At 40.1% G+C, this 26,691-nt stretch overlaps 1 protein-coding gene across 5 annotated transcripts in view; it reads right to left on the minus strand.

Annotated features, from left to right (window-relative positions):
• Window positions 1-26,691, minus strand: part of mid2 (midline 2) — an 86,979-nt gene that overhangs the window by 25,616 nt on the left and 34,672 nt on the right. For 3 of the 5 annotated variants that reach the window (XM_061279825.1, XM_061279834.1, XM_061279819.1), the window contains exons 2-4: window positions 18,597-19,480; window positions 4,471-4,608; window positions 3,328-3,423 (exon numbers count right to left, since the gene is read on the minus strand). In XM_061279825.1, coding sequence (XP_061135809.1) covers window positions 3,328-3,423; window positions 4,471-4,608; window positions 18,597-19,424 — 1,062 coding nt within the window. In that variant the 5' untranslated portion in view covers window positions 19,425-19,480. The remainder of the gene's footprint in view (window positions 1-3,327; window positions 3,424-4,470; window positions 4,609-18,596; window positions 19,481-26,691) is intronic. The other 2 variants (XM_061279842.1, XM_061279846.1) reach the window with 2 other exon arrangements.

Consider the following 26,691-nt stretch of genomic DNA (forward strand, 5'->3'; position numbering starts at 1 on the left):
GAGAATATTAACTTTGGTGGCCTGCAATTATACAATAAACAAACTTAATTACAGTCAACATCTATCAAATAATTTTTAATATCAAGAGCCAATTTCTATTTGCATAGTAGAACGGGGACATTATGTGGTTCAAGTTTTATCTGAATGGATGTTTACATAGTGATAAATCAAATCCACTGCCATACTTTAAATATGCAAAAAAAAAATGAAGGTTGTTTTAAATTAACTCCAAATAAGGCATGCACAATGATAGTCATTTGGGGTAGCAAGTTTTCTGGAGTTCACGCTCCACAGTTGTCTGGAAAACCCCCACAGCTTTTATACAGTAAAATGACATAAGGAGTCTCTCCTGGTGTATTGTCTCGCATGTCTTTGCACAATACACACTTTCTCACCAACCCTTCCATGAATACATGAGCAGGAAGTTCCCTATTTGGCTTTCTGTATTAGCAACACAAAGATGGTGTATGTAAGCTCATCAACAATTAATGAACCAGAAACAATGCATCAAGTTGTGAAACGCCTGGCACACAAAAATGAATAAATAAACATCTCTTTTTTCAACACTTACTTTTGTCTCACGCTCTTCATTTTTCTAACCATTTCTATGATAATTTGCTCTTTTTGTGCCTACTCTTTGCAGGTCTGATACTGGGCTGGTCCCATTTGAAGGTGACTAGTCTCTATTCATATTAATACCAACACTATCCTCACATATTCCTTCCATACATAATTAAACTAGCCATTTTACAAGGACATACGACTAGAAAGGAACTTTGGGGAGTTGCAAAAATGGTGGGGAAAACACAGTACCATAAGCTACTATAGCGACTAACAGCAAAAAATGTCAGGAGATATTCCCAATCATCACAATCATCCTGATTTGCACCAAACCACTAAGATCTAGGTCTCTAAGTCACACATTAATCTATACCTTATAACTAACGCCAACTGAACCACATATGTGAGAAGGTAGTAAAATATATGCAATGAATTAATTAGATGGGTAAACAACATTTTGAAACAATTTTTAAAATCAGAGATTAAAGTGAATTTTTGTAGATTAAATTTTGCACTGATTCATTCTGCCCTCGATTTTCTCAAGCACACCAGGTTTTCAAAATAACATAATAATAATAGTAATAATAATAAATGTCATGTGGTTATGTATATATAGTCAACTTTATGAATTAAGTGTTAGGTTTAGTTTAGGAACAGGTGGATTTTGTTTCAGCAAAGCCAAATCTATAAAGAACCCAATGTTCTAGAAAAGAAGTAAAGGATTTTAGTTTCTATTTGTTTAGTCTGAGGCACGTGCATACGCTATTTGCATGCAGACAACAGACAATATCCCCATGCCGTTGGGTTTGTCTGCACTTAATGAATCACGCCGTAGTCAATTAGTATTGATTGGCTGAGGAGATACTCAAAGAGAATCTTTAGAAAATAGAGTCTGGTCTGTAACTTCTCAAGGAGGACAGTCAAATCTCATCTGGGAGAATGTTTATTTTAGTACTACAAGGGTTTTCATACAAATATTAATTTCTGTGTGTGTATACAGTATGTATGTGTGTGTTTCAAAGTAGGACCCTTAAGATGTGACCCTTCAGTTTTGTCTTCAGTTGCAAGCAAAGAGTTAAGGGTTTGACTTTTTACCTAACTTTTGGCTCAACACCAATGTACAGTGATGCAAAATTGACGGTCTAACAACTTGCAACTGTGCTGTAACATTATACCGCTTTTTTGATTTTCTTTTTTTTTTATTTGAAACAAACGGGGAAGCAACTCATTTATACAGTCAATACAACAATACTCAGAGGCACATTCTTTTTTCTTCAGCTGTAAAAAACAAATAACTACTGCATTTTACTGAGCTCTGAATAGACTGCCTTCTTTGTGTATTCATGTATGCATTCTATTAATCCCTGCTGGACAAAGTGTGCACAACAGAGGGAGTAAAACAATATCAATAGGCATTGAAGCCTGAACTGAAGCACAGAATGTAATTTTATTTGTGTATGTATATTTCCATACAGTACAAAGTACAATGTACTTTAATTATTAAAATCCATGTCACTAATTTTTATGTAGTTATTTTCGTGGATGGATGAATGGAATTTCTGTTAATGGCAATGGAGAAAGATAATTTGAGGGTCAAGTGTAGTCATGGAACCAGTTAAACTCTTAAATCAAGGCACCAGTGCACATCTTCTCAGATTTTATATTTAAATATCAATAAACTGGGTAGCACGTCCGCCTCACAGTTAGGAGGGTGCGGGTTCGATTCCACCTCCGGCCCTCCCTGTGTGGAATTGTTCTCATGTTCTCCCCGGGCCCGCGTGGGTTTTCTCCGGGCACTCCGGTTTCCTCCCACATTCCAAAAATATGCTTGGTAGGCCGATTGAGCACTCCAAATTGTCCCTAGGTGTGAGTGCGAGTGCGTATGGTTGTTTGTCTCTGTGTGCCCTGCGATTGGCTGGCAACCAGTTCAGGGTGTCCCCCGCCTACTGCCCGATGACGGCTGGGATAGGCTCCAGCACGCCCGCGACCCCCGTGGGGACTAAGCGGTACAGAAAATGGATGGATGGATAAATACTGATGTTAAACTGTTTTGAGTTTTTAACAACTACGAATTGAGGACGAGGCCTCAATCCACTAAAAAAAACAAAAAATCAACATACTGAGAGACAATTAAAACAAAAGACAGAAGGCTGCAGATGACAGAGACAGCGGATATGAGCCAATTACCACATGACATAATCAGTTAGCAATCTGTTATACACAAGACAGTACAGTGTTGAATCCGAACCATATTTTAAATTACTTAACAGCCCCTCGACTCTTTTGGGAATGTTCTGTGAGGATAGTTGTAATATTGACTACACAAGAAGGACTCAATAAGACCTCCACATTCAGCTTCCGAAGCTGTGCACCCGCCATTGAACTCAGTTCACTCAGTGTATTTCAATGCTCAATTGGAGTAATTGCACTCAGACAGTAAAACAGCAGTTTCCACTTTTAAATGAAACCTCCTCTATTATAGATGACTGTTAAACAACATTGCAGCGTAGTTCTTGAATAAATTGCTCAGAAATAATTGTAATTAAATTTACATGACTTCTCAATATTTGACCAGGAAGAGTTCATTTAAATAATGGATTGAGTGTTGATGGTTCTAAAACCTTAACCCATAAAGGAAATTAAGTGACAGGAAAAGATTGTACTATTGGATCAAACAGTACACTGAAAATAAAATCCAGGCCAGGCCTGACTTCCAAATAATGATCCTATACTACACACACATAAAAATACAAAGATGCTGCATACCTCAACCTGTTGACAGATCTGGATAAGTTTGGCCATTTGGTTCTCTAGTTCACTGTTCCTCTTCACTAAGTTGGTCAAGTTGTTCTCCAAGGTTTGCTGTGGAGAAGAGGCAGAAAAAAGGTGCAGGCACAAAGAACATAATTCATCAACCCAAATGTAAATGTCTGTTTTGTTGCCTGTTGTAGTAAACAATTTTACAAAATACGTGTTATTTAGCGTTTAATAAAGTTTATTTTTCGAAAAAATATGCAACCAGAATTTAAAAGATGGAAAATCCAATCTTTAATGGAAGTGTATTTATTGAATGGGAAAAAAACATTAAGAAATCATTTTTATCCATCAAATCATGTGTGCCACAATTATTAGCACCCCTAATGTTAATACTTTGTGCAATCCCCTTTTGCCACAAATATTTTGACCGACGCTAACATTGTGTTTCATTAAATTAAATCAATTAATATGTTTAAGTCAGGAGAACAAGTTACTGATTAAAGCGATGCACATCCATCTTTACATTTCCAACATCAGAAGCCCAAGATGAATACGATCAAAAAAAAAAAAATAAATAAAGACAAAAAAAAAACAATTGACTGGAACTTGGTTCTGTAATTAATGAGGTTTTATGGAAAAAGTAACATTCAAATATTTCTAAAAGTCTTTCTACAGCAAAGCTAATCCCAAAATATGATTTAAATGACGAATATAATGTTGTATTTTAATGACTTGTGATAATGAAACGATAGAAAATAAAAGCAATGGCCCTCGCAGAATTGTAACGATCATAGGCTTTGACGGTCAATTGCACTTCAAACATTCATGCGGCCAAATAAAGATGAATGGAAACAAGTGAGGCCACAAATAGAGAGGCTTCAAAGGGAGCAAGTAAAGCGGGCAGAGACAAAAACTCCAAAACAAATAAGCAAACAACAAAACAACAGCTGTGACGAGAACAAAGCGGCAGAAAAGTGGCAGGGTTTTAAGGAGTTCTCATCATGCATGAGAAGAAGCGGATCAGACCGCCACCTGGTCACTGCTCAAACTGCCCCATTGCTCCTCTTCCTCATATCTTTTATTGCATATCTTTTGGTTTGTGCCGACTTAATAATTTGCCTTCTCTCCATTCTCATCATTTTAGGCGTCTACCTGTGTGCTCCCCAGCAGAAAGGATGAGTGGGTGAGGGTGGTCAGTTGGTAATGGACAGCTAGAGAACTCACCGCAGCGCTTGTCTTTGAAGCCTCCATTACCGCATCTGACACTCTGCCAGGGCTCACCTGATAAGCCTACAAACACACACATACACCCGCGTAAGTGTGAGCACACGCAAAGTTGAGTGTGGAAAAAATACATGTAAATGGAGGGATATTAATAAGCGAGCTAAACAGACTAAGCTTTCGTCAAGGAAAATATTTTCATTCAAATTGTTGTCAAAACACAAACACAGCTTCCACATATATCTTAATTGTGTCTTTAAGGCTAGGTTTGGTCTTAATGCTCAATTGGGATTTTTGGGGTGGAGAGGGCTGCAGAGGGCAGGTATGCGGAGTAGTAGAATGATGTATACTAACACAGTACCACCATCTAGCATTGACAATACATGTGATGAGACTGCAAGAACTATGGAGACGGTTGATGAGATGGAGATGGCACAGAGTGGCACAGTGGCCATAGACTGACTGCTGCTTTGATTCGAAGCTTTTGTAGCTCAATCCCCAACAGCCCTCCACCCTCATTGTTATTTGTCTCTTGGGCATTGTCTGTCCTTCACTGGAGCACCACCTCTCGCTTGAACCTGACTGTCTCCTCACTCCCTCAGAGTCATGCATTTTCAGCCCTTATTCTGTCCATCTTGCTACAGTTACAAGCGCAGCAGCTGACAGCACATCGTCTCGGGTTAAATCACAACTCCGGCCAATCCTCCTACATGACATCATGATGTTGAAGAGCTTCTGCCCACGTCTCTTTGAAATAAACAGATATCCCTGTCAAATTTAATTATACACTTATCAGCCACAAAGTATAAGAGCTACCAAGTTGTTGTTTTTATTCACTCATTCAAAGAGCCATTTTCATTCTGTGGCTTTCAAGTGACTTTCAACTGTTATTGATGCGCTATATAAATAAAGTTGTATATCTGCTGTAGAATGCTAGTTGAGCTCAAATTGGTTTTCATTAAATATTGATATTACATGCATTTTTAGTAGTACAAAGTAATGAAAATAGAAATAATCTGTTCACTATTGTGTGTGTGTGTATATATATATATATATATATATATATATATATATATATATATATATATATATATATATATATATATATATATATATATATATATATATATATATATATATATATATATATATAGCTACATATATACACACACATACACACAAATTGTGAAGGCAATGGTTCAAGTGAACATGTAAAAAAAAAAACAGTGTGAAAGCCAAGTCATTAGACTCCACAATGTATAATGGTATGCCTTTTGTCGATGATAAAAGATACTCCAATAACTGTAGCATTTTTGCCTTCAACTGTGACAAATTGGCCATTTCTAACCCAGGCAATCTAATTACACCGCTCATATTGAGGCATGCAGGGATGCATCACTTTCATACTTTTCCTCAGCAACATTAAAAGATGTTCCATGGAAAAGTGACAGACAAGTTCAAGCGTGAAACACATCAACAGCAAAAAGATAGAAAACTTTATAATGGGGTATCTAATCCTGTGCCGCCTTGTCGTGGAATAAGATGAAAAAGTCCAGTTGCTAAATCGTTATGCCATTATGACACCACAACAACAAAAATGTGTCGAAACGGCCTGAGGGGAAGTATCCGACTTCAAAGTCTTTCCCCCCCTTTTAATTAATTCAAGATCCTCCCCTATGCACAAGCCATTCAGCAGGACAGAAAGACAGACAGAACTAAAGGCAAGCTAGAGATTAAAACTCATGAAAGGGAAGTAGAATAGAAGCAGACTTGCTTTACAGCTGTTAGTAACAAGAGGATTTTAAAAAGTCAAATCACGTCAGTAACATGAGCCTTCTGGGAAACTTTTTTTTGTCTAAGGATAGCATTCTGTTGGGCACAACCCTTGAGACTAAGAGAATGGGGTGGGAGCTGGAGGGGGTAAACAATGCGGCTCGAGCTTCATCCCCTCACCCAGCCACTAACGGCTTTAATTGTAACGTGTGAAAGTAGCTGCAACTTTTAACACTTTTGCATATCACCATTGAAAAACTGTTAATTTTTATTGCTTGACCTACTGTTGAACTCATGTGACCTTTCAAGGTTTTTAAGTCGTGGTATAAAAAACATGACCAGAAGCACTCAAATAAAATGCTAACATTTTGTTCAAGTCCTCATGGAAAAATCTAAATGGAATTGCTTGGAGAGAATCAAGCACTGAGGAATATGAAAAGGTAAAACCACAATAAACCTCAACAGAGCTTCCGCAAGGGAGGGAAAGCCAGTCGTAAATGTGATTATATTTTAAGAATTGGCCCCATGGAGGACAGAGGATCAAGATCCCAGATCCTCTGTGCATTAAAAGGAACTAATAAATCATCATTTCTGCTGAGACCAGTGTCACAATGATATTTTAGGGTACAAAGAATCACTTCTTCAAATACTTGACCAAATCTTTTCTAAACTGCCCATTGTAGCCGTATCCCACATGTGAGTTAATTTATTTTATGATTACTAGCAACTATTATTGTGAAGTAAGCAAAGTGAATGCAAAGAACTGAAGGTGAAACAGTCAGAATTATCTATAAAAATACATCTTTTTGTAGTTTTCAGTCTGAAATGTATTTTAGGGAGATGTTTCAAACAAAATGAGGCTGATATACCATTCGCTGTCATTATATTTCTCATCCTAAAACCGCTCATTGTAATCAGTTTCAATATATTTGGTCTCATTTGTGTGAAACCTTCCTCTGCCCACTGATTTGAAAACTACCTCGAAGCCCGCGGGCAGCAGAATATATATGAAATGGACACGTGTAGAGTTTTGAAATTGTTTCATCATCTCAGCGCCGTGCAGTGTGATTTGTTACCTTTGTCAATTCTTATCCTTGGCAAATGATATCAGATTGCTGCTGTTGGCTGTGATGATACATTTTCAGAGTCAAGTCACTGCTTCGATAAGATTCTGACAATGTTGGGTATATTACTGATATGTTTCTGTGACTAACGTTCTCTAAGCCAGTGGTCCCCAACCTTTTTTGCGCCACGGACCGGTTACATGTCAGAAATATTTTCGCGGACCGGCATTTATATAAATAAATAATACATTTATAATAAAGATATAAATACAATGAAATAAAATAATACGACTGACATAAAAACAAGTACAAATGACAAAAATAAAACTCACCATTACGTTGAATTAGTGGGAGCACTGAGTTTGTTTCTCAGAAACGAGCCAGTCCCATCTAGACGTAATCGGAGACAATGACACCCGAAGTGATTAAGGTTTGTCTTTTATTGCAGGATGCTTGGTCTCCATGTGTAGAAGCAGTTTTGAATGCTTCATTGCCTGGTTAGTTAGCCTGTCGCCACATATTAGCTTTGCGGGCTCGACTGGGGAAACATGTCACGTGACCGGGACGAGTGTCTTGACCTGAATTAATTGATCGTCAATAATTTTTTTTCTTTTCTGTGCGCCTTGGCAGCCCGGTACCAAGTGACCCACGGACCGGTCCGCGGCCCGGTGGTTGGGGACCACTGCTCTAAGCCATAAACTCTGCAAAGACAGATGATACATGATTTAAAAAAACAATGACGACAACCGAACAAGGTATGATGAGCTCCCAAGTAAATACAGGCTGTTTTTCTGAAGCTGAGATTCCAGTCTTGTACATAGCTACAGCTTAGGTTCGAGTAAATAGACGGCAAACACAAGCAGCTGCTCATGAATCAGTAAGCAAGTCTCATTTGCTGCTGGCCAAACTGAATTCTTAACAATGGCCATGCTGAATCAAATGTTAGGATTTATTGTGCAGGTGAGAAACAGAAAAGAAGAGGCAAGTGCATAATACTCACATAGCATTGATACCAGGACAAATGAGAAAACACTAGAGGGTGAATAGAATTAGAGCCAATGTATTCAGTATGTATTACAATGAGGTACTGCTTTTGCAAACGTAACGGATTCGCTCTGAAAGCATTTTCTCTCAAGTCTGAGCATTTTTCAGCGCATGTCAAAATAGTTCCATGGCACAGCACAGCTTAAATAAGGTAGCTCTACTACCCAATCATTTATGTTCAGAAAATAAATAACCTCTGAGGACTACTGCAAAACAGAGTCTGGAATCTGAAGGCTGTAGTCAAACCTATTAAGTGAATTTTACAGAGATTTGTCACCTTCCAACTGGTCTGCATTGCAAAAACGCATTCTGACCGAACGGGTTTAGGCGCTGGCTCCTGGGGAAATGAACATGACAGAGTTGCACTTTCAGACATCCTCTGAAATGCCACAAGAGTGCAAGCAGCATGTTGAGTTGTTCTTTCACAAAGGAAGGCAGAGACTAAGCTAAAAATTTATACAGTTTGTATGGCTGCAAAGAGGTATGCTGCTTCCAGTACAGGTATCACTTTGCCCAAAAAAGGTTCCCTTGTAAGGCTTGGTTAGGAGTGGCCATACAGGTTAATACATGACTGCAAAACTGAAAGGTTTTAGGTTTAGAGACAACACCTCCATTAAATACAGTACCTGCTAAGTGGATCTTCAATAGCTGATTTCTTACAAGTAGGCATTAGGCTGGCAGAAACATTCCTTTTCTCTCAACAAACTTGTTTACTCATTGAGTCACATACAACCCTTTAAAGATATGTTGATCTCGCTTAAGTTTCCATGAAATGTTCTGTTTGTTCTTTTGCATGGCGTTGGATTAGTTCAGTGGATGAACAATGTCACACGAGTCAGCACGGCCGCCTCATAGTTCAGATGTGCAGGGTATGATTCCGGCTCCAGCCTTCTTGTTTGGAGTATGCACGTTCTCCCTGTGCTTGCGCGGGTTTCCTCAGAGTGCTCCTGTTTCATCCCATGTTCCCAGAACATGCATGGTAGGCCGTGTGACCGCTCCAAATTGTGTGAGTGTGAATGTTTGTCTATGTGTGCCTTGCTGGCTGGTGACCAGTTCAGGGTGTACCCTGCCCACTGCCTGAAGTCAGCTGGGATAGGCTCCAGCATGCCCGTGACCCTCATGAGAATTAAATGGTTCAGAAAATTGATGGATGGATTGATGGATGAGTTCAAGCTTTTCAGTAGGAGTCTTCTTTTTCTCTATACTACATGAAAGCTTTACTATTTATTGTATATAGACTTTAATTATTGGAGGGGCAATTCCACTTAGAGTCCGCAGTATAAATGATTAGACCACACTCATAGAATGAAATCACATGCAGGCTAGCGAGGAGATATGTAAAGGTGAAAAGAACTACTGCAAATAATTGCGAACAAAGCGTAATGGGATATTTTCTTCCTGATTCCAGAAGATACATTCAGAGCCACGCACTCACTGTCACCATCAAACCACAACGACCGACAACAACAGTTTTCATCACAGTCACACAGCTTCCCCCGCAGCGGTCCTTGCGCTCTTTCGCACATACACAGCAAAGTGACAGTACAGATAATCTTACCTCTAATACAAAGACCATAACACTATGTGTGGGAATCGGGAAATTTACTTCACAAATAGTCAACACGTAAAGCTTGCTGGTTGAGTTGAACTTGTAGCTTCTTTTATCTGCAGGACCAAGTAAAAAGTGAGTGTGACACTCAAACTAGACTCTCTACTCAAGGTCATACAAATGTAATATGTATTGTTTCTGACTCAGGGGTTTGATTGCAAATAATGGCATCGCGACATCTCTTCCCCGAATAAAAAAACTGCACCTGAAGAGCACCGGAAATTTGTTTCTCAAAACGTTTGTCTATTAAACTGAAAGGACTATCAGTGCATCGGTGATTTGTTTTGCTTTCAAAAGGTCAAAACACGTCTATATACTCAAAATATAACTTAATGTTTTTTTTAACTTTGCAATATTACACAGTCTACACATGTCTAACCTGAAGCTTTCCCTGAAGGTTGGTGAGTAAATGTGAGTGCATGTCATTTAAAATTTGAACAATGGAGCTTAATAACATGCCTTTCCATTTCCCACTAGTTTGTTCTTTCTTTCCTGACACAACCGATGCCTCATCATCACTCTTCCACAATGTCAGCTGTCGCCCCTCCCCAATTTTTCTGCATTGCCCTGACCTGAATCTTCTTGTCCTCCACTACTTCTGCCTGTGCTTTTACTGTTATGCCAGAATTCATCTGACAGCAAGAGTCTCCACTTGAAGCCTTAATGCCATTTTCTTTCAGTTAAAATTTAAACGCGGTTGAAGCAGCTACTTTAAGAAACAGACAAAGCATAGTTGTCAGAAAACAGCATAAAAATGGTAGGGATATTATGCCATACATTTTAAACTCATCAGTAACTGAATTTCTTTGAACTTTCACATTTCTGAGTGGCACACCATCTTGTTTTACATCCTCAAGCACCTAACAAAACATTACTCGAGTGTGAAGAGCAATTTTCACCCAACACATCGCAAAACTTTGTGCTGCCTTCAGATCAATTGTCACACAGATCACATTTCATTTGATTCAAGCAACTTAAGCAACTTATGTTGAGCCAACAATGTCCAGTTTTATTGCCTGAAGCAACTCATACTAGTGTCCTGCAACATGAATCACAGACTGCGAGACAAGGACACCTTGTTCAACCATGAACATGCGGTACATCCACTTCTTTCACAAATCAAAATCTTTCCAATACTATCAAAAACATGAATTTCTGGCTCCTCCTATTTGAGCAGCATGATCTAGCTCTGGTCAAGCAGGCCAGTTAACCATGGCATTAACATGTATTTATAGATGAGGTTATATAACTAACACATGATGAAAGTAGTGCTTATATATTAAGCCTGCTACTGTGGCAGACGATGGTAGGATGACCAAGAAATGATCAAATAGAATACTGCAGGGGAGGAAGGAATATCTGGATCTCAAACACTGTCAGACTGTTATAAGTTACAAGAGCAGCAGTTCACATGCTGAATCCCAGCACCATCTTATACAACCTAATGTGATGACACAACTGATGCAATTCAGCAGGACCATGGTTTAGCATTCTTTACGTGGCCACAGTCAGTAGGGGAAACCCCTGTGGATAGGCATTGGGATGACCTCCTGTAAATAGCAAAGACACATTCCTGGCGGTCCATTCGTTCTGCATCGTGGTCTTTTTGGTGCGGATATCTGGAGCGGACACTCTTTGTATGACTCCCCAAGGAGCTGAACTGCCTTGTTCAAATCCGGGAATTACTGTAGCTGTCAGGAATGTTCTTGCAAAAAGAGGTTATAAAGGTTCAGAAAGCAAAAGTTCAGCTTACAAAGAAAAAAATGGACGTGACAACTTTACAGCTAACCTACTAGATGACCCAAATTAGTTCCTGTTTTTGACTGACTGAAGGCAACGTTTGATTGAACTGGACTACTATGACTGATGGCTAATGGGACACATTCTGAAGAGGAAATTACTCTGAGAGGTGTGCCTGGAACACACACAACCAGGAATGTTGCACAGTTGCTATATTCTTTAATTGTTTTCTCTTTTAATATTTCTTTATCTATTTTAATATCATTTCATAAAATTGTTTGTTCATACGTATGTTTTTCAATATATTTTGAAAGGGCGATTGGGAACAAAAATGATTGTATTATATTCATGTTATTGAACATGAAGATGATTTGCAATTTGAGTGCTTTAGCAAGAAACATGAAGTTGATGTATGCACACAATTTGCCTCTACAGCAAAAAAATGATGAACTTACTTAATTTTATTTCATCAAGTGGCTGGCACAAAATAAAATCATCTGGACCCAAAGACATTTTTTTAAGTAGACTATGAAATCACTCATCTCTGGATTCAAATTATTTTATTTTTTTCAACCACTTGACAGAATAAAATTGAGTAAATTCAACACAGTATTTTTTTTTCAGCCAGTTCTGTCCCCCAGGTCTTGAGTTTGACAGCTGTGTTTTATTGTGGAGCTTGAATGTGTCTGGCTGTTTGCTTCTACTAGTGGTAGCAGAGCCCAGAGTGTGGAAAGCAAGCACCCAATACAAGGACAGTATGTCTGTAACTCAAGGACACATTACCAAACACAAAGACCCCTTTTTCCCCGCTCCCCGGACAACTTTACTGAGCAATCAATTAGGGGACAGATAATGGATGGATGGATGGATTTTTATAACGAGAAGAAACTCCCTCACCCCAGCAATTTCCTACTTTTGTTTTCTTTTTTTCATGCTCACGTTATTTAACCTTCATTCTTTGTTTACAGCCTTGAGATCAACCACAAACTGACAAGTGATATGAACCCAAGTAATGGTAGAATTCTATCGAAGTGTGAACAATCAAGACACCATCGGTGCTCATCTCCCAAAATAAGACTGCACATTTTGAATATTAAAGTCCTTCGTTGTATTAGGAACAGTAGTATGATGGAAAGGAAGCTGCTCATTTCAAAGGGAAACTTGCTTGGTAATTCATTTTTATCCTACTCCGGTTATCTTTAATTTTATCATGTACTTGATCACGCAATTTCATTTAACCTTGTGCATTTTCCTTCATGCTTCTTCATATTGTATCGGGTCTAGATTCCTTAAAGATTCCACAGTCATGAAGCAAAGGTAGCCAAAATATGACACAAATATGCTGCCACTCGATAAAATCTTGATACTGCGCGGGTATTGGATCTCATTAAATAAAGCTAATCTAAACTAAAACTGTAACCATAACATCCCACAATGAAAGCAAAGTACTAAACAGTAGTGACTAGTGGGCACTGTGTGTAGCGCCAAAGCAAACTAACCAATGTGCTATTTTAGGACCAGCGATGAATCAGAACTTCCTGCCGTCCCTGGGCGAGTGAAGACGTGGTGTTTGTCTCACACTGGGGGCATTCGTTCAAACTGAGTATCTCGCAAATGACGGCCACTGACAAATCTCAATTTTGGGAGAAGAACGCTTGCATAGTTACAAAGTCATTGCAGAGAATCAAAAGACAGTCAACAAAACAAACGCTACATAAAGAATCAACCAATGCTCCATCGGTAAGCTTTAATATGTTTAAATGTGTTTGTGTGTTGATGCGCACATATTGCACACAAACTATAAATATTAATTTATGAATTGCCCCCAATCATTAGCTTGCTATGGGAGGAAATGCAGGAACCTGGCGGTTTTTGTGTGCTTTAAATTAGTCTCTTTAAAGAAATTCTGCAAGTATGAAATGCTATCCTGAATTGAGCCTCAGAGCTATGCCAATAGACTGTGTGTGTCATCACTTTCCTCAAAAAGATTCCCCTTGCCATTCGCATAAATCGCATCTGCACCACAAATTAATACTTATGAGTGCTTATTCACCATGTTTTTTAAATAAAGCAGTATAATATGAAAGGTTTGCGTAATAATGATTGGACCAAGTGGTAAATAACGTTTCAGTTAATCATTTTGATGCACTTATAAATCCTCTTATCATGTTGCATCTAGCAGCGACCTGTGGAAAACATTAATATTAATACAGACTATACTTACAAATACAGCAATGTAAAAATATAATACATCTGGAAGAGCCTCAACATTCAGCCATATTTTGGCTTTTTGAAATAGTATTTTTGTAAAGGAAAGCTGCCAAGATGGAAATTTTGCTTGCTTTGAATGTTCTCTTGTTGAAACCTTCAGTGTATACATATAGACAGAGAGTCGTCAGTGAGAAATGCTGGTGAGTATGGCGCTTGTTCATGCTGACCAAAAAGGGCAGCCTGTGGTTTGGGTGGGAGGATTTCTGGACCATATGAACTAAATTAACATTTGCTGCTTTTCTATTAAAATATAGCAAAAAAGATCTATTTCTGTAGGTCACTTGCAAAAATAGGCACCTAATGAATGAATTGTAATGGAGGTATCTGAACAAGGCTACATACATAGGAGATGCAGATAAGTACTGTGCCCTTCTTTCTTCTTAGCATTACGCTGACATCAGAGCTTTTAAAAGCTTACAGTGTCCTTACTCTTTAATTTGGGCACAATGTACAGATAGGGATTGATTTTTTTTTAAATCTGTTCCTTCCATGACCCACCACCACACCCGTCTATACGTTGATGGGAGCACATAGACAATGACAGTGGGTGTACATGTGCATGTGTGTATAGAATGAGGGTCTGCTCATGCACACTTCTTCAAGTGGTACGATAAAAGCTTTTTACTCATCTTTTTCATTTTATGTCTGCATGCGTAAGTGATCTCCATCCCCAGCAGCTCTCCACACAGCGTGGTTTCCCTTTGGCAACACACTCACAGCCTTCTGTCATATCCCACATCAGACCTAATATCATCAGTATCCACATCCCCCACACCTGTAAATACACATTTTCGAGGGCCATTATTTAGCCTCCCCACAACCCCCACCCCCCACACACACACCGGAGGGCTTCCTTTCTCTAACATTGACAGTGTGTGCATGTTTGTAGGCAACGCTTAAACAACACCCACTGGCTAAGTGCTAAATAAAGAATAAACACTATAGTAAAAAAACTGAAAGAAAGCTGCGGTTGTTCACCATTCTGGATTAATTTTCAACATACAATTGGTCCTTAGTACCAGTTTTCAACTACCGTAATTTTCGGACTATAAGTTGTGTTTTTTTTTCATAGTTAGGGTGGGGGGGGGGGGGCGACTTATAATAAGGAGCGACTTCTATGTGTTTTTTTTCATATATTTTCAAAAAAAAAAAAGGGAAACCGCGATAAACGAACTGCAATGTAGCATGGGATTACTGTAATTTGAATTTCAAGTGACGTCAGCAGCGGTGGTTGATCACGGGATGACAATGACGAAGGGCCCCACGTACTACCGGCATCGTTAGCGGCTTTGTTTCTAAGTAACACGGAGAACGAAGAGTTTGAAGGATTTAAGGATTTGGAGTGACACAGAAAATTTGAAAATTATGGCTTTTACGCACGCCCGTAACACTATGTAATTGTCAGAATGCAGTATTTGAACGCCACATTTGTTTGTGTTATACTAAGGACTGCATTAACAGGATTGTAATATTGTGATGATGTTGTTCATGTTCATTTCAAAATCTTCTGTGCCACATTTTGCTCTTCCTGTAGTAGTGCTTTTAGACATTGAGTACACGTAAACAGTGACAATGTGTGCACTCGTGCACAAGCTCAATTTAGCTAAAGTGGGAGTGAAGCCGGAGTGGGAGTGGATGTGATGCACACATCACACGAAATTAAACATTGCCTTAGGAGCTTGGATTGGCAGGGGAAGCAGAGGATACTGGTGGAAGGTGGCTTGAGGGGGATGAAGAAAAAGAAGGGCTGAAGGAACTGAAGGAAGTGGGAAGACCATCTTTTTCCAAAACAGGAAATAATCCAATAGGAAAATGCCTGAAAAATCTTCTGCAATACACTTATGTACAATAATCAGGCACACATACACATGAGCTCCGTCAAAACCTTTTACAAAGGCCATGCTAGCAGAATTTAACACACTTCAAACCCTCAAGCGCTTAAGCTTGGGGGTATAAAAAAAAACAATGTTTAAATTGAGAGAACAAAGACATTTGTATCTGATGTGATCAACTGTATTTCATACAGTTCTGAAATTTCATCAGCGTTTTGAGGTTGTGTCTCTTTTAGTGCCCATTTCTTTCGTTCCTTTGAAATTTCCAAGGGGAATAATTATTTTGATTGTCATTATGTCACACTTTTAAATGTATATTAACAAAATTTGTCACAGTAGTGAACATGGCAAGCACACACTGGAGCAGGAGCTTGGGGAACATTTTCTTTTAAGAGTTTCAATTCCTAGCTTAAGACAACCACAGCCATCTACGCTAGACATGATCGCATTTTGTGACCAGACATTAGAAATGTGCTTTAAGTATGATGCCATTGGGTTTCTTTAATTTTGATCAGAAATAAATGACTTTAATGTTTCCTCGCTCAAAATGACCTAAAATAAATCCAATAATGCACAGGCATATCAAAGAATGACACTTGTGTTTATAGGCCTGCCAATTAAAAGGCACAATTGACTATTTCTAGGCAAAGAGCTCTGCTCATCATCGGCCAAGACAACACTCACCCTACTGCTGCAGCAGAGACAGAATTCCGCCTTTTACAGATTTGGCTCATGGTGGAATATCCTGCTTGCTCCTCAAATTGTGAGAAATCGGTGAACGTATGACTCCCAGTGCACACAGAGCAGGGGTAATAAGAGGTCTAAAATCAGATGACGTGAGAACAGGATTCACCACAGCTAACAGAGGGCACTTGTTTAGCTGCGGTGGCTCATTTCAGTGCATGTATAGTCATGTGTGGAAAAAACCTAACCCTTCACTTTTTCAATGTAGTCAATGAAATACATGCAGTTACCGGGTTTTAGAATCATCTAACTATTACCTGATATTCACATCAAATACGTACAGTATTTATTTAACAACCAAATATTCCAGAAGCTCAAAGAAAATGTGTGGAAATACCTATTTAATTAAAGAGAAGCCATTTTATTTTTTGCAAGAACGTAAAAGTGAACATGCAGCAAATCAAAATATTTGATTCATTTATCATCAGGAAGGCCGTGCCAAATTTTATTACTTCCCTGAGGTTATACTTGCTAACTTTAAGAACTGATATAGCTAATGCCCATTGATATTCCAAAGGTTTTTACTAAAATGACGATCCATGACTGAAAATGGACATATGTGGTTTTCCTTGGTAGGCGCTACTTCACGTATAAAAGGTACCTTTCACTTTATAGAAAACTCTCCTCCCTCCAAAATGGAGCAGAAAAAAGCTGGATACATAAAGCCCTTCTTGACCTACATCTTCCATGATAGGATGGCCTAGTAAGACCTCCTCTCAATGATTGAAAACCAGATTATTCATTAACTAATACTTGACAGCTCTACAGTAGAGCTAGGACTCGGGCTGCCTCTGTCCCAGATGTGGACAAGATGGAGGATTTTTAAGTAGAGAAAGTTCAAAGCCTTGGCTGCAGGGAGCTTTCCAAAGAACTACAAGAAAGCCATGAAGTAGTAGAGAAAGAATTAGGAGTGCCAGCTACTTCTACCTATAAACTCTGCCAGTCTAAAAAGAATGAGGCGGCAGGATCACGCGTTAGCAAAAATAAACACAGTTTTCCTGTGGGTTAAGCTGATGATGCAGCATGTTGAATTTTGCCAACATGATATATGCTAAAGTTAGCCAGACACAGAATTTAGGGATTTAATTTTCTCTAAAACCAGATTTATGTTGTAGCTGAGAACTACCATTCAGTTTCCCTCGAGATGGGTTGTGGCACACTGAAGAAAGTACTCGCAATGCTGCTAATGCAATGCACATTTCACATGGTAATGTCCACTTTAACACAGACTTACTGATAAACTGGAAAACAAATCAGATGATAGGAATGACCATAATTATAATTACTACCCAATTTAGTCTGATTGCAGCAATATATCTTTTGGCGCATCAATTGCATATTACAGTATGAAACAAACAAGGAAAAAACGAAATATAAATCATTGACGACAAAAACGACAACAAAAGACAAGAAGAAGAAAAAACAAAGAAGAATACGATGCGAGTCGGGCAGAAGAACAACCCTTTGATACAACCGTTACTACCTACTATTTAAAAAAGTCAGACCCGTCAGGTCGCTCAGCATGAGTTCAACTTCGATGATAGCTCGCTCGTTGGTGGTAGAGCTCCAGCTCGTACCACTGTTGTTTTTTCAACCTGACTCAGCACTCTCTCTTTACGATGAGACTCTGAAAGCTTAGCGGTCACATGGAATGCCAGCTCATCGACTATTATGATGACTGCCTCCCCTGTCTCCGCTCACCGGCACACAGTCCTAAAAGCTGGCCTTTGTCTTTCTTTCTGATGAAATGTGATGATGTGTGTGCACATTGTGGGAATGAGGCAGGACTGGATCTCATGAAATTTTTAATGTTTGTGAATAACACCCAAAGATATTGTGACAAATTGTGAGATATAGGAATGGGAATGGTGGTGTTTCAAGATAAATCATTTTAAACAAAGTCAGGTCATACTTATTCACCATTAAAATACAATAAATGACTAATATTAGCATATTGCAAAAGTAACATGAAAGACTTACTTTGAGCTTGTCAAAACGTTCGGTGAGCGAGGACACCTGGTGCTCCCGGTGGCGCCCGACCAGTTTGCAGAGGGCACAAATGAGCTGGTCATCCACCAGGCAGTACATGTTGACCTTCTCATTCTCGTGCTCCACACAGGTCAGGCCGCGGAGGTGCGTGTCCGGCACAGGCTCCACCAGGCGGTGGCTCGTGAAGGGCTTCTTGTTGGGGTGCGTCGCTCGCAAACAGCGATCACAGTACGATACCTCGCACGTGACGCACGTCTTGACGGCCTCGCGAGGCGGGTCCTGCTCGCAAAACTGGCAGCAGATACGCAGATCCATTTTCGCCACAAACGCTGGGCTGTGGTTGGCGTTTGTGTGGTTAATGTGATTGGTGTGATTGGCGTGCGGGTGTTGGTGGGGGCGGCTGGAAGTGGCCGGGCTGCTCCGGGCGCTGCTTCCGCTCGTGCCACCGCCACCACCGCCGCCAATTGTTCCCGCTATTGTGCTGGTAATGGTGGCGGTGTAGGGCCGCTGCAGGCGCCGGCTTTCAGTAGGCGAATTGGGGCCGCTCAGGGAGGCCTTTTGAAAGCGGTCTATAATGTTCTGCAGCGTCACATTGCGCTTAAGCCCCTCCAGTCCGCGGTGATTCAGCGTGATGACGTAACGACAGGTGGGGCACTGAAAGGCCGAAACAGATTCAAGCGGCTTGCTGGATGAGCAGTGTGACACCAGGATGCGGTGGGCACAGTTGAAGCACAGGCTGTGGGCGCACGGTAAGAGCAGAGGGTCTTCAAACAACTCCAAGCAGATCGGGCAGGTTAGCTCAGACTCCAGTGTTTCCATCTTCAGTTGAACCTATCTAAAGGCAAAATCAAATCCCACAGAAGCTGGCCTTTTACCTGTAGTGAAGAAAGAAAAAACAAGATTATGCAGTGCAGAACCACTTCAATCAGCCATCTATCGTTAATAATGATTATTCAAATGCTACTCTAAGGTGGTTAAGTTTTGTTCAAAATCTCTCCTGGATCAAAGAGAGAAAAACAGTAACCTTTCAATAATTTACCATTAGATCAGATTTGATTCAGAGATCCAAGAATTTGAAGATTTCCCATCCATCCATCCATCCATCCATCCATCCATCCATCCATCCATCCATCCATCCATCCATCCATCCATCCATCCATCCATCCATCCATCCATCCATCCATCCATCCATCCATCCATCCATCCATCCATCCATCCATCCATCCAAAAAATGTTTTCTTGTTTTCTAAAAACATTGCAATTAAGTCAAATGCGGCAGACAATTTAGAAAATACAGATCAAATGTAGTGTTCAAATGGGTAAATGCTTTGTTTGGTTAAATGGAGACCATGAGCACGTGGCAAGAGCAAGACCAAGGGTCAAGGACAGCACGCCAGTGCAAGCTTGCCCATGTTTCTTTAAGTAGCAGCCAACCAGGAAGCAACTGGGAGGAATTACTCGCTGCTTGGTCTATTGCTGTTGGCACACAATGATCACTCAGCTATCTCTATCTTATTGGATCCACCTTCTGATGTCACCCAAATACTGCTTTAGAATTTTACATTTTTCAATTGGCTTGATCAGGTTTGCTCCACACTAACAATTACATTTGCTGCTCATCTCCGTGTCGCTATGCCGTAGTCCGTCAACAGGTGTCCGAAAAGTGGACAGCTTGCCCTTAGAGAATTGTGTTAATCACAGGGTCCCATATTGGAAGTCAGAAGTGGGCCCAACCTCTGGTGCCCATTTGAGAACCATGACAACATTTTTACATGCACGTCTGGTTATACATGATCATAAAGAAATCAAACCAATACTTTATTTTCAAGTAAATGTCTTCTTCACCAGAGTGTCTTAAGTTACAACGCAAAAACTAGACAGGAATCAACTGATTTAGCTCATCAAATTGATAGCATGGGGTTTTCTGTTTATCATCCAAACTAGAGAATGAGTCAGCAGTCTGGCCATCTCAAGCCCAAGCGATGCAACGTTAATGTGACTGTGCTTAACGGAGCATAGTGTTATAATTAACACCACACTTTAACACACCATCAGCAGGCCTATTAAGCCTTGGCCGTGTCACTCTGGGGAAACAATGCAGACAGTAAGGGGAGCCACTTAGGGCCAGAGCTGCACAGTAAAAGTGGCGAACACACACATACACACAAATACAGACACACACACACACAGACAGACAAACACACAAAGACACACGTGCTCACACACATTTATCAGCATAGTTATTGCAGCCACTAATCCAAATTAAAGCAAAACATGAAATCACATTTGTACAGCTCCAGCATGACAACCATTCGATGCACTTTAAGATTTCACTGAAATGTAAAGAGCATTATATGGATGAAGTAACTGAACAGAGAGCAAATCTGGGCTTCCCTGCTGAGCCCCCGTGACCTGACTCTGGATAAGCAGTATAAAATGGATGGATAGATTATGTAATGTTTTAAATCACCTACTATACTGTCTAGTGAAAAGTGGCTCATGTGGGTATCTTCCTAAGTGGCTGACTATCTGCCTGACCACAAGCTTGCTTTGCCCCTGTCTGCCAACACGACGCACGCTCGCTGACCGAGTCGTCAGCCCGCCTTGTGCTCCTGCTTTGCTGGCGTTCCAGCCATCCTTGTCTACTTTTCCCTTTCCCTAAATAGAGCCCGTGTTGCACATGGTTGTCCTGCCTCGTTTGTGATACTTTGCTCCACTAATTTTCAGGTCCTAATTGTCCCCTCCCCCACCGTCTGTTGTCTTCCGGGTTAGAGCACGCTGGCGTCAGATTTGTTGACTGCCGCTTCTGTCCCGGACCGTGTCCGTTACTTGTTTTTCGTTTTCCTGTTTTCAGTGCACCCGTCTCTTCTTTTATTTTTCTTGTGTCTTCCGTCCACCTCACATCCCCGCAGCTCCGCTCTCACCTATCTGTCTCCTCTACCAACTACGTTAGCCAGCTAGCCAACAGCCAACTGGACAAAACCACCACCGGACCCTCCTGCCTCCCGACTCGGAGCCTGTGGCCGCCTGCTGCGGACTCAACGGCAGCTCTGGCCTGGCTCTCTGGCCTTCCGTCCGGCGTCCGCGGGGGGCGGGCTCCACTCCCTGCGGGCTCGCCAACCGTGGCTCTGCTGTGTGCCGCCGTGGTGCGTTGGGGCCTGCCGTTCGAGCGGGTGCAGTCGAGGTCGACTGGCATCACCACCTGGTCCACTGCTCCTTCCACACGAGGCTGGGATCCTTCGCCGTCACACATCTGTCCGGCATTTCCCCGATGGCTCACCCATCTCCTCTTTTTGGACTACCAATCCCCCGTCACCCCCACCTCCTGTACTGGCAACCTCAACAACCTCCGCTCCCGCCCCTCCTGCTCCTCCATCCATCCCCTTTGCACTAGACCGATGTCCTGTTAACTATAACCTACTGTCTCTCTCCCCCCCCCTCCACTCTTTTCTTTATATAAATTGAATGTATTATTATTATTATTATTATTATTATTAATGTCAGACCCTGACATATATTTTAATGTATTTCATTTTTTCATTTTAATGTATTTCATTTCTGTAATTTTTACCCATTTCCAGGTGACTGATTTAGGCAGCACAAGTGCCCTCTATTGACGAACCGCTTATGATGGATGGTTAAATTAAAGAAAAGGTCACACAGCATCAGTTAATGACTAAAATCATTAGAGATCAATGGTCTTCAATCTGATAAATTCATGGTTTTCCACATCCTATGACACCCAACACGTCCCTCACCATAACAACAACCACATTCCCAGTACCCTCCCTTCCTCAAGTGCATCTTGAGGCTAATCCTCTCATGAATTTCCACTTTCACAACAGGACAGGAAAAGAAGTGGGGAATCGCATTGTTTGAAAGTCCTGGAGAGTGACAAAACAATCAAAAGGAGCAGCAGTCGTCATGGAAAACAGACTTTGGATAAATTGTCACGTTAACCCCCCTGTGGTATTGGAAAGACTATATTTGTAATCCCATCATGGAAAAACACATCTACTCTGAGGAACTAAATTACACCTTTAGCAGAGGCTTATTTTAGACTAGATTTCTTTTATTGGGAACAGTTTATGTGGCAAAGATTTAATATATGCCTGTAAATCCAAGCCTCCAAATCGTGAGTCTGGCACAAGTCAAATCACAAATCAAAATGATCTCCATCTGCATCATAGCCTGTCTCACTTAGTCAAACAAGGAGCTTTCATTCACTAGTTTATGACGTAACCAAATACCAAGCGAGAGGCCAACACACCACGTTCCGAGGACTCACTAGCCTGTTTGTCCAATTCAGAGACATCATTCCCATTTCGTCCAAGGACACAAGTCATGTATATGAACAAGCTGCATGAATACTTTCATTCTAGACTGTGTCGGCAAACATAACTCCTAAACCCGAAACATGGCATTTCCCCTAATGCGCTTAACGGAGCTTTTAAACCTCTAAGAAGCAGCACATTGTTTAAGTGGATCCAGCGGAATTCAGGAACTTTATCGGATTGAATGTTGGACATTTTATTTCCAGTTCTTTTGGGAGTTTGCGTTTCAGTGTGGGACCAGCCATTTTACTTGCGAACACCCCCCAAAAGACCTGCTGACCCCAGAATACAAGATTACATACACACATATTGTTTTAAACTTGTGTCCCTTAGCAGTCTTAGACGCCAGCAATATGCCTGCAAGCAATTGCTTCACAGGATAAAAAGAAAAAAAGGTATTAGCACACGCCCCCCCTCATCCATTCCAAATGTTTCATATTTTCCTCTGTTTTCCTCTTCGACTCCTAGCCTCAACCTGACTTTCCTCTCTTTCATTCTCACTCTTTCTCAGCCTTAGAAATAGGTTGGTTTCATTCTAACGTTTGATGCCTGTTCTGAAAATGTAAACAGTCGCACAGCCAAACGAGTCTTTCCATTCCCCCACTCACTGCACTCAGCAGAACGGTTTAGAAATGGCTTTCACGTCTGCACATGAAAGATAACTTTCATGTATTTGAGGCAGTGTAATATCAAGTTACAAAGTAAAAACATTGCGGTGTGAGCTTTTGTCAATGTATAACAATTCAAATTCTTTAAAACTAAACTTTTTACACCTCAAGGTCACTTTCCTACATCTGTTGTGGACTAAAGAAAAAGGGCAGCAGGAGGCATAGATGCGGTTTCCATTCTGTGGTCCAATAGGTAGCACTTAATGGAATAACATGGACTGGGCGTCTGCAGGGGGACAAGTTCCTGATTGTTCATACCCTGTCGGTCAAACCCACAAATTAACAATATGCACAGAGTGTGTGTGTGTGTGTACATTTTTCTGCCTTCTCATATTTTGTATTCTGGTTAAGCAAAGCATTAGCTTGGATTATGTATCCGTCACTTTTTTCTACATTTTAGCTGTGTGTGGTGTGGATTTCACTCTCTGCTCTGTGTGCTCGCCTTGAATGGAAGACATGTTTGTTTTGTTCACGCTCCAACCCAGGTGTACGTTTGACAGTTGTATGTGTTATTTTACTACTGCTAAGTTGTTACACTTTAACCCATGTCTGGGACCTTTGTTTAAAACTACCAAATGGATTTCACTAAAATGATGATAAAATGATTATTGCATAGACCAAAATAAATGTCATTTTGGTTGATTTGGTGGCTGTCAACTATCTCAATGATTGTGTCATAAAAATCGAAAATCCTCGGAAATTGATGCCCATTGAATGGTTTAATGCAGTTGTACCTGGAAAAAAAAATCAAGTCAGATTGTGATAGTGGCCTTTTCACTTGTACCTCTAAGAATTTCCAGCCAGTGCATGATACATTTGCACAGTCAAAAGCCTTCTCATCTCTTTGGGCTGCAGAGGATTTAACGGGAAACATCACTGTAGTGCCACCACACTCTTGCTTCTAGTGATGCTTACATTATGAATGTGTTTTTGTCCACATGAACTGAGGAAGATGGGTCCACAGCTTATTACATATTTAGATGTGGCCAAGCATGCTGGAAAGACCAGGATGAATAGAGCTCATTGGCATACAGCCTACGAGGCCGTGTTTTGCAGGTATAACCCCAAAAGTGAATCTTATTCAGAAACTGAATATAATCGAACGCCATTATTTAGAATAAAGCTAGAATATTAAAAAAGATACTACATCATTCTTTATGAAACTCGTTCTCAACACAAGTGTCCCAAATGCTATTGCTTCTATTAACAAAGTCGCGTCTGTTTTGTTTGTACTTCAACATCTTTTACGACAACGGAAAAAGAGAAACAACTTATCACCTGAGCAAGTGGAATGCAGTGGTTGGTCCGCAGCGTACTAAAGACCCGAGTTGAAGGTACTAACAGAGAAGGTATCAACCGGCAAATGAGGGGAGTAGACACATAAGCCCCCACCCCCCCCACACACAGATTTTGAACGCATATTTTATAGTTATTTGTGAGAACTATGAACAAGACAAGGATGAATAGTCAATATAGCAACCTGCCAGGCAATTTGGGCCAACAAAAATAGCTTGAAAAGGTCATCCTGGGTATTTTCAACTCCAATTATCTTATAAACCCAATAAAAGGACATGAAAGGTTTTTAAAAAAAAAAAACAGGCAAACAAACAAAAGAAATGTGTGGCAAGAGACTTAATATTGTGCGATGGGGTATTTTTTGGAGACATTTCTTAGTAAACAATGCTGGAACTATATTTACTTTTGTGTTTTCTAAATCCAGACACATACAAGAGTGCTTGATAAATGTACACGATTGCAGTTTACCAAATTTGGCATCGTTCAATCTTGAAGGAAATCATTATCAACTTGTACTATTGTATTCTTTTTTTCAAACCTGTTAATTCTAATATACAGTGACGACTATCATCGATAGTAGTGATCATGCAGTACGAAATGAAGAATTCAAGAAGTGCTAGTGGTGCAGAAAGCAAACTTGCTAGTGTTAACAGTTGACACTTAGTCAGATTTGATTTTATACCACGATCATGACTACGTGTGTGTGAGAGAGAGCATGAAGCTTCCTTACAAGCTTACCTTTTACTGGAATTTTCTATAAATATGTAAATATACCCCAGACTTGAGTAGGGGGAAAAAAGCAATCTGCGCCAAATAAACGGCATTGTGGGCTTCCCAAAACAGAATCTTTTTAGAGAGTAATAGCAATTCCTAAGACACCCGCACAAACAGTATATTCAACTGGAAAAAAAAAACATCTGTATTAAGATTGATGATCAATTCCTGGGTTAAATTGCCATAAATTGCACAGGATTCTGTGCAAAAATGAGGCAGATAGCTAATCCATGAGGCATTAATATGCATTAATAACACACTGACCACATGGATGATATAGATTACATGCTTTTCAAGTGTCAAACTAATGCAAAATGTGACACCAAACAGTCAGTGACAGTGTTTTGGTGTGACAGCACTTAGAGTGTCCACTTGACACAAAAACAGTACGGACAAAAGATAAGCTTGCTGGAATTGTCACTTTCACACACTCAGATTCATCTTGGCAGACACTACATTTTTATATTTCATACACCACTTGGATTGTTTTGTCTTGTGCCACGGTGTGATGCTATGATATTTCACTCTATAATTCACAATATCTTAGCAGAAATGTCTAAAGAAATGGTGCCCTTATCTTAGATGTTCAACATATCACTATATGAGAAAAATATTCCACTATGAAAGTCATGATTCCATTTTAAAAAAAGCTTAAAAAATAGGGTGGCTTGAACAACCGCCATGTAGGAAATACAGTAATTCCACACTTAGATAATAATGTAGGCCTGTCACTATCAAATATTTTTATTCAATTATTCTATCAATTTTCCATTGATTAATCAAATAATCATTATTGTTTGTATTAAAAATATTTAGCAAAACACATCTTTTATACCAATTACTGTAGATCTTTGTGGTTGTTTTGTGGGCGGTATTACTTAATGGTTTATCAAAACCAAATAAAAGATAATTAAGTAATACCACACCAGAGATAATGATGCACTCAATGTTTGTTAAAGAATTTGGATAGTTGATAATTATAGAATATTTACTGTTAAGATGCTGAAACCAGAG

Source organism: Syngnathus typhle, linkage group LG1 (assembly GCF_033458585.1).
Source record: "Syngnathus typhle isolate RoL2023-S1 ecotype Sweden linkage group LG1, RoL_Styp_1.0, whole genome shotgun sequence".
NCBI lineage: Eukaryota > Metazoa > Chordata > Actinopteri > Syngnathiformes > Syngnathidae > Syngnathus > Syngnathus typhle.